The following is a 9735-nucleotide window of genomic DNA, read 5'->3' as shown; positions in this document are numbered from 1 at the left end:
TTGCTCTGTTTCTTGTGAAGGTTCAATCTTGTGAACACCCACATTTTTCATTGATGAACAGTGTAAAAATTTAGAATTTCTATGATTGTTTATGGGTTTTCTGCCTTTCATTTTATTGTGTTTAAAGGGATACCTTAAGCTGTTATGTTTGTATTTTCTGTTTCTTCATTAGCTAACTTGTTTCACTCCTATGTTTTCAATTGTGTACGAAAACTTTGGATTTCATTGCATCGTCCTTTTTGCATCTTAAACTGCTGGAAGTCTTTAGTTTTCTCTCTTGATTTTAACTACTCGAATATTAGGCGCCTGCGCCCATAAGTTTCTTGACTTGGCACAGTGATCAATGATTCTTGTTATGTGTTTTTGGGCTTGCATATGGTAGAAGCATGTATTACTCTCTTGAGATTAAGATTTTATGGATCCGACTTTTACTTCTGTTGAATTAACACAGATTTTATGGTTTCTCTTTTATTTATTTCCGGCTTGGACTTATTGAATTTGTCGTTTGGTTTTGACTCGAGATGATTAGATTTCTATGCCTTTTTCGATTTTGTTGGTGGAATTTTCTATTTTGTCTTGTGCCTTATTTAGTGTAGTTAACTCTGACGTATTCAGCGAGAGTGGCTGCGGATTTGATGTCACAACCCGAGCTTTTTAAGTCCGAGACAATTACTAGATTCGACCCTTCCTCCGTTTGGTTAGTTAGTTGGTTTTGAACTTTGCCTTTGCTGACTGCAGAATGGGAAGCACCGGTGGGACTAACTATGGAGCATACACCTACGAGAACCTCGAGAGGGAGCCCTACTGGCCTTCAGAAAAGCTCCGGATTTCCATAACAGGAGCTGGTGGGTTCATTGCTTCACATATTGCCAGGCGTCTGAAGAACGAGGGTCATTACATCATTGCTTCTGACTGGAAGAAAAACGAGCACATGACTGAGGACATGTTCTGCCATGAATTCCATCTTGTTGATCTCAGGGTGATGGATAACTGTCTGAAAGTTACCAAAGGAGTTGATCATGTGTTCAATCTTGCTGCCGACATGGGAGGGATGGGCTTTATTCAGTCCAATCACTCTGTCATCATGTACAACAATACAATGATCAGCTTTAACATGATTGAGGCTGCAAGGATTAATGGAGTTAAGAGGTTTGCTTTCCTACTGAAGTTAGAAATTTTACTTGAGTAGGAGGAAGCAGAGTTAAAAGTTTAACTCAAGTAGGAGGATTGATGACGTCTTTCTCTTTGTCGCCTTCAATAAAAGTTTAACTGTGTCAGAGAAAGTACTCTTTACACCACTTCTTTTTGTTTTTTCCAACTGAAACGCTGAAAATTTTAAATGCTGAAATGTAAAAGTAAGATCGATCTTTCTTTGGGGGAGACAGCTTCCACATAAAACCACAATATCTCCTTTCACATTCATCAACTATTGATGCTTGTTTTATTGTTCAAAGGGATACATAAAGGCACACATTTGGAATGAGAACTGAATATGGTCGTTTATTTTCGGTCCAGGTTCTTCTATGCGTCCAGTGCATGTATCTATCCTGAATTTAAGCAGTTGGACACTAATGTGAGCTTGAAAGAATCTGATGCCTGGCCGGCCGAGGTTTTCTTCTCCTACCTGTCAAAATCCATTTACTTCATGTTGAGTTTTTCTATTGCTGAAATGGCTTTGTTTTGTTAATATGGGGTAGCCTCAAGATGCTTATGGGCTAGAGAAGCTGGCGACGGAGGAATTATGCAAACACTACAACAAGGACTTTGGAATTGAGTGCCGAATTGGGAGGTTCCATAATATCTACGGTCCATTTGGGACATGGAAAGGTAAACTTGGAGATGATCGGAGAACTATTGTAGAAATCCTTTGGCTTTCTTTTTTAAATAAGTCTTTATCTTCAATGCATCTACTATGCCGTTAATCGCCAGGTGGGAGGGAGAAAGCGCCAGCTGCCTTTTGCAGGAAAGCTATTACTTCTACTGATAAATTTGAAATGTGGGGAGATGGCTTACAAACACGATCTTTTACCTTCATTGATGAATGCGTTGAGGGTGTTCTAAGGTACATTTACGGTTTACGTAAATAAATAGAAGCATAATGCAATAAAAGCTAAGTTTCCATCTACCAAAATATCAAGTTTCAATTCTCGCTAGTAGTTTTGTTGTTCGATTATTTTCACATTTATCTTTATTGAAACTGAAGAACAGCTTCACATAAATGATAGTAAGGATTACCAGTCTTAAAAAACTTTACAACTATGTTGTCCTTACGCTATTCTGAATCGCTATGTGAGTTCAGATTAACCAAGTCTGACTTCCGAGAGCCTGTAAATATTGGAAGTGACGAGATGGTCAGCATGAACGAGATGGCTGAGATTGTCCTGAGCTTTGAGAACAAGAACCTTCCCATCCATCACATTCCGGGACCAGAGGGTGTGCGTGGTCGAAACTCAGACAACACCCTAATTAAGGAAAAGCTTGGTTGGGCACCTACTATGAAACTCAAGGTAACATGATTTTGTCTTTCCTTTCATCTATATCAACTTCAGTTTTATGACGACACATGGCTGATAAGTTCATATCCAAAATTTATCCAAATCTTACAGGACGGACTGAGAATCACATATTTCTGGATAAAAGAACAACTCGAGAAGGAGAAATCTCAGGGCATCGACTTGACCACCTACGGGTCATCAAAAGTTGTGGGAACACAAGCCCCAGTTCAGCTTGGTTCTCTTCGTGCCGCTGACGGCAAAGAGTGAAGTAGTTCAAGAAAATCTCTTGTATGCATGCCAGCAACATTTTATATATCACTTGCCGCCATATATTGATAGAGTGGAAAAACCCCGTTTTTCGGGCTTTATTTCGAAGCCACATATTTCAGTATGTTTTATTTAGCAGTCGCTGATGCTTCATTGGTTGTTCTTGAATCTCCTAATTAATCTTATAGCACTTATAAGGCATCCTTTGTTTGTACAATTATTTGAAGGGTTGAGGCCATATGTGCAGGTCAATTTCATGGATGATTGTATCAGTTAGATGTCAGGTTCTTACTAAATTGGTCCAGTTGCTTTTCAGGTGGTCCAAAAATTGCAACTCTGTTGAGCCATTGAACTTAGATAAGGCATTGAAAGAGGCCTGAATAGGCCTAGAAATGACAATATGATCCGAACCCGTGAAGACCCATTTCAGATCTGCCCCTAATGAGGCGGGTTTGGGTCTGAAAAATGGGATTTGGGGTGGGTCTCGGGTCCCTGTCGAACCCGCCTTGGTATATAAGTTTTTTTAATTTTATAGATAAATATATTTTTATAAAAATTGCCCAAATCCTCTTTTCTTCTCCATTGCATTGGCAGCCGGCCCCAAAACCCATCTCTCACCATCTCCTTCTCAGTTTTCAAAATGCAAGCCTTCTTATTTTCTCTCTCTTCATTTTTCTTCTCTCTCTCGTCAACTCTCTTTGCTCTCCTTATTTTTTTACTGTTAAATCTTCTTTCTCTTGGGTCGCTTCTCTTTGGGATACAGACAGGTTAATATATACTACATTCACTGCTATCCATTGAGTGTGTGAAAATATTACATTTGAGATATTTCAAAAAATGGGATGTGTGTCAACCATCCAAAGAAATCCATTGGGTGTAGTATGTACAAGACTGGACCGGACCGGACCGTATGATGCTGATTGCAGCATGTCATCGCGACCAACTCTCATGCAGGCCACTGAGTCGGTGAGGAATGCTAGTCGATGCGGCCTAACTTAATTGATGAAGTTGAGGTCTCTTATAACTATAAGGTCATGAGTTCAAATTCTAATAACATGTAGGATGTTATTTTGTTGTAACAATAGTTGTCTTTCTACTTTAATATTACTTATTGATTAAATATAGTTATTTGATATTAAAAATTAGTATATAATTGTTATAATCGTCTTACTAAAAAAAATATATCATAGTTGGCCCACCAAGACAGACATCATGGGCCTGATCTTGATAAGCAACTCTTAGTGATGTGTAGCCCACATGACATGACACTGCAGTTCTTTCAACAGTATGAAAAGCTTTTTGCCTGCTGGATATCCTGCTACCCCTTGTAATAAACCAAGTTCAAAATGTTTTTTTTTTTTTTTTATTTTCTTGATTGATACTAATCTTGGACTTAAATAATTGATTTCATGATTCAAAAATTTGTAGGCACGTAAGAGGAAGAAGGAGCAGCCCATGTGATCGTATCAAAATACTTTAATTACAAGAAATAATTATATACTATGGTATCAGCTCTGATAAAAACATTCAATTTGCTTTACTAAAGCGAAAAAAAAATGTGTTTGATGAATAGTACGATGTTGAAACGACCATGAGAAGTTTAGTAATTTTGTTGCTGTTATAATATTTCTGATTATTCAAGATTAGGAATAATAACAAAAGCTTCGTCTGTTTTAATTGTAATTGTTACTCTACTCTAATAGTGTTAATTTATAAATTAGTCATATATATTTAATATGAGTAATCGACAAATATTGATTATTGATGATTAAAAATTCGTAATATAATTATTATCGATTTATTCAGAAATAATAACAAAAGCTAAACTCCACAAGTATGGTCTAGTAGGTCTAGGATTCGTATACAATTAATGCAGTTAATTATAACTTATTTATATGTTACTTATTTTTTTCAATTTTCTAAATGGTAAGTCTATAATTACATCAGTATCTCAATAGATTGAACAATCGATGATTTCAATATAATTAGGAATAGTAAAAATAAATTACAATAAACTTCATATAATATAAAACAAATATCTACAATTCTGACAGTATCACCAAAAAGGTTGAAATTTCAATATGTACGTTGAACTATTTTTCTAAACTATATATATCTGTATACATATATATATATATATATATATATTAATTAATTATTGTTATTACGTTTAAGCATATGAGTGTAGCTAACTATAACTATTTTATTGCTAACACATCAAAAGTACAATCTGTATATTCTGCAAGCTTGAAAAAAGATCATTAAAAACTCTATTATTGTACTATCATCTTAATTAATGCTTATTAACTATAATTATCTATAAACCACATCTTGCCTTATTTAATTCCACCTCATTTTCATAAACCCACAATTTAGTGCATAATTACTAACAATCGACACTGAAAATTTTAAATCATATCTAATTCAGTCACATTTAAATCAATCACACGATGAGTATATCATATCTATTGCTCGATGACGACCTATAATATAAAAGAAATAATCAACATAGCATTAATAATCATTTATGTTGGTGCATCCATATATCTAATTTTCTATAATCATTTATGTCAAAATTTATGAAAAAATAATTCTTAATATATATATATATATAGTTTTGGTTGCTTAAGAGTTGTTGAAAGATAATTGACAAAAGATACCTTGCTTTAACTACTTTTCTCAACCACCCCAAATAAACTGCATATATACTTTGTTCTAATCTCAACTGGTTTGATTTAATAATAGATGATGACTAATTTATGTTTCATGTCCAAACCTAACACTTTATTGTCTTTGTTGTCTTATGATAATTACAAGTTAGTCCTTCTGTCCATGGACTATTCATTAATACACCTACTGATTATTCCCTAATTAATGTACTTTACCTAGAGATGCTTGCTTGATGTTGAGATTAATTATACTTGTGATTTAATATTAGAGTAGCTTAATTCATCTACTTATGCTATTTTCTAACTTAACCTTTGCAATTAATCAATCCCCAATCATTTAATCATTGATCGCGATTACGATTATTTTAAGTTCCCACTTGTGGATTGCTTGAGCATGGGTTCAGGGTGAGGGAGATAGACTTGTGGTCGCCCTTTTCTTGGTACGTAATCATAAGATTGTGTTAAAATATTAATATTAAATTATTTTTTTATCTATTAGTTTATACTAATTTCAAATGATGTGGTCGTTTAAATATGGTATCAGAGTCAAGTCAAAAAAGAGATCATGAGTTTGAATCTCATTTTGTTTGCATGTGAGGAGAACTTATTAAGATATTAATATTAAATAATTTTTCTTTTATTTTTTTTAAATGAGGTGGTCATTTAACAGATTCGATTTAGTAATGTTACAAGTTTAAAATTTTTAATTACCCAAAGTTATAGTCAAATAATTGTTTAAGTTTTGGTGGGTGGGATTTAAGGCAAGAACCTACTTGTCAATTCACACAATTTTTTTTGGTTATAGAGGCAACCTTTTCATCACTCCATATATATAAAATGATGTTGATTCTTGATAATTAAATTTTGTGACGACAAATTATATTTATATATTTTGTATTATATGACTGATGAAACATAAACGTGATAAATTATATTTGTATAAATTTGAGTCGTTCATTGTTTTTGCATATGAGCTAGATCTCACGATGGATTTATTCCCCTTCTAGCTTATATTTCAACCATATGCTTATTGTTATGTTCTCATGTATTATGATCTGATCGAACGAACTTGAAAAATTAAAGAAAAACAACGCAAAGAATTATTTGAGTGAAAAAAACCGAAAGCAAGTATATTTATGCTCAAGCTAAAGGGCATTTTCTTAGAAAGTTATAATCTTTAACCTTTGACGTTTGCTTTGTTCATCCAAGAATAAAATAATTTTCATATAGCAAATCAGTCTTAAAAATAGGGAATTAGGGATACACTTTCATTAAAAAAAGGTTGTAATAGTCATACTTATATACAGATCTGTAAACTTGATCTAATTAATCAATATTCCATCACCCAAAAATTATGATTACAAAATTAGGGGGGGGGGGGGGAGGAAAAATAGAAGCGAAAATTTTTGATGATTAAATGAAAGGTACTTTATTGAATAAAAAGTGTGGAATAATGGTCCCAAATTGAAGAACATTTTGAGTAGGCAGAAGCAAAAATGTGATGAGTAAATTAAGTAGTAGTTGTGCACATGGGATGGGATGGGAGTGAGTTGTAGATTATTTACTACTTATTCTGTAGATTTCATCCAGGGAATAATTACTGCTCTGTCTCTCTGGGATTCCTATTCTTCATTTCTCAGATTTCCAGACTGCTGCTATTAGCTCAATTTTGTTTCAGTACCACAATTCAGTGTATGTCGTTGTGCTAAAACTTACGGTAGCGCCCACGACAATAATTACCCTATTGCCAATGTATTGGTTGAGGTTAATTCATGAAGCCATGTTTTCGTATCTTTTCAACTCAAGATATATTATATTTACCGGTAATATTAGGAGCGATTACTATCGAACAGATCAAAGAAATATTCTTGAGGATACACTGCATTACTTGTGTATGATCGGAGTTGTTTGGATTGAGATCTTTCTCCGTCATGGTTTACTAATGAGGGGTAGTTTTATTTTAAATAAATTTGAAACAAAAGAAAAAAAAATGAAGAGTATTTATGCAGTTTTATTTTAAATAAATTAAACAATTCCCAAACATAAGAGTTGACAAATTTGGTCAACTATTATACTTGTCTAATTTGTAATTGCAACAAGCTCCCGTATAATAACTAATAGGCGAAAAAAATTCATTTTTGAGAAAATATGACAGTTCAACATCTTCAACTTTTAAAAAGTGAGCAATGGAACTTTGTGTTGCCGCAGTCGGGAGACAATGAGTTTTTTTTTTAAAAGTTGTATAATTTTTTCTAATTTACAAGATTTTATGGTTTATCAGTATTTTTACGGGAAGTAAAATAGAAGAATGGAATTAATTAAGTTGAATCTCACCTGATTCGGCCTCCTATTTAATTCTTACTAATGGGCCTTCATTAATACTCTGCAATCATCTTCCACTAAATTGTTTATCCAACGCTGTAATGGACCACTTTTTGAATTATGTATTTTTTTATCTTATTTTTGAGTGGGGAATTATATATATATTTTTTTGTACACATGATATTTAATACTTACAACTTATTACTTTTTAATTAATCCAAGCTTTTTTTTTATTTATCTCAAAATGTTTGGCATAAATTATGACAATTTTTGAATTATATATTTTTATTTTGTCCTCTTAGTTAAATTTTAATAAGAAAAATGATAAAAATTGTTTTGCAATATATTAATTTTATTCTTTTTATGTATTTTTTACAATTAGAGATCGACGTTGAGGACAAAAACGATCAAAATTGACTTTTTTCTAATTTCTTAAAAAATAATAAAGTATATCATATATTCGTTGGATTGAGGGACTATCTCCTTTTTTTTTTTTTTTTCTAGTGATATAAAATTATTTATTAATTAAAACTAAATTCAAATGGAGCGACATGATTTGAATCAAGGGCCGAAAAAGGTAGACAAGAAAGAAAAGACGAAAACTTGAAATTTGATGAGGAAGATGGTGAGCAAGAGTGGACCACCACCCTGTCATCCAACGGCTGATACTCGAGACCACATCGTAACGGATAACTTCAAAAGGTATGTGAGCAAACACGTCACTTGTATTCTATAGATGATTGTTTGGATAAAGATCCACCAATCAAAGTTTAATATATATCTATACTATAAAAGAAAATAAAATTTTCTATGGTATCAATTTTTTTAATATTTAAATTTATTTTTTCTTTAAAAAATAATTCGATCACAATAGTAATTTTATTTATTTTTATTTGAACCCATTACTCTATGTTTCTCTCATTTATTTTTTTTACAAATTTTCATATTCTTAATAAATTTATAATTATAATTTATTTTTTCTCTCTCAACTAACTCCATATTTTTTTCCTTCTCATTAATCTTTGTCTATCATCCCGATACAATACTATTATTTTTTTCACAAATAACTTCTTTTTTCTCTTCATATTACATCATAATTCTTTTTTATATATATCGCGAGAACGACGGCTAATATATATATATATATATATATATATATAGCTTAAAATAGCTTTTATCAAGCGGGTTTCTTTCAATTTTTATGGTGTGCTCCCTTGTACCACATTCCTTGTTATATTTAGGGGTTGTTTATAAATGCTTACATTAAGTTTTTATCAGCCTATTTTAAAAGAAAAAGTCGAAAAAAATATTTTTACTTTACATCTTTTATTTTTAAATGTTTAAATTAAATTGACTCAAACTAAAAATTATAAGCTAGCTCCTGCTAATTTCTATGGTTTATTTTTTATTGTATAAATTATAATTTCAATTTTTGAAGAAAAACATAATATATATATATATACGCCTTATATGTGGACAAAAAAAAAAAAAAAAAAACGTTTGGTAGATAAAAGTTAGGAGATAAAAATCAGCCCTTTCTATTGCGAAATAATCTATTTCGTTCTGTAGGGGGGAAAAAAAGAATAATGCATGCATGAGATAAAAGCGGTAATTTTATTATTATATTAATGTTTAAAAAAATTTAAATAATTGAGTAATATATCAATTTAATCAATATATTAATGTAATTAAAAAAATTATATTAGTAAAACATTACAATAAACTTACATAGAGGGACACAACCAATCACATATTTTGTGGTACTCAAATTCATGACTAGTATAATTGTTCTTTGAAATTGATCACATTATGAAATAAAATTATATTCCGTATAATTGATTTATAATTTTTGAAAACAGTAAATTAGTAACAGAATACTTGGAAAAAATATAATTTAACTCCATATGATATTGTAAATCTGTAAATTACCTTTTTATGAAAAAAAAATAGCAAATTACTCCTCTGTATTTTTTAATATACAA

The 9735-nt window shown here is 31.6% G+C and overlaps 1 protein-coding gene across 1 annotated transcript in view; it reads left to right on the top strand.

Annotated features, from left to right (window-relative positions):
- The window catches only part of LOC105171617 (GDP-mannose 3,5-epimerase 2-like), a 3533-nt gene extending 499 nt beyond the window's left edge, over positions 1-3034 (top strand). Inside the window, exons 2-7 of the mRNA XM_011092781.2 lie at positions 739-1149; positions 1516-1609; positions 1698-1827; positions 1930-2062; positions 2300-2507; positions 2607-3034. Of these exons, the coding sequence (XP_011091083.1) occupies positions 740-1149; positions 1516-1609; positions 1698-1827; positions 1930-2062; positions 2300-2507; positions 2607-2762 (1131 nt within the window). The 5' untranslated portion in view covers position 739 and the 3' untranslated portion in view covers positions 2763-3034. The remainder of the gene's footprint in view (positions 1-738; positions 1150-1515; positions 1610-1697; positions 1828-1929; positions 2063-2299; positions 2508-2606) is intronic.

This window comes from Sesamum indicum, linkage group LG10 (genome assembly GCF_000512975.1).
Source record: "Sesamum indicum cultivar Zhongzhi No. 13 linkage group LG10, S_indicum_v1.0, whole genome shotgun sequence".
In the NCBI taxonomy this organism is placed as follows: domain Eukaryota; kingdom Viridiplantae; phylum Streptophyta; class Magnoliopsida; order Lamiales; family Pedaliaceae; genus Sesamum; species Sesamum indicum.
This window is presented reverse-complemented; position numbering and strand designations above follow the sequence as displayed.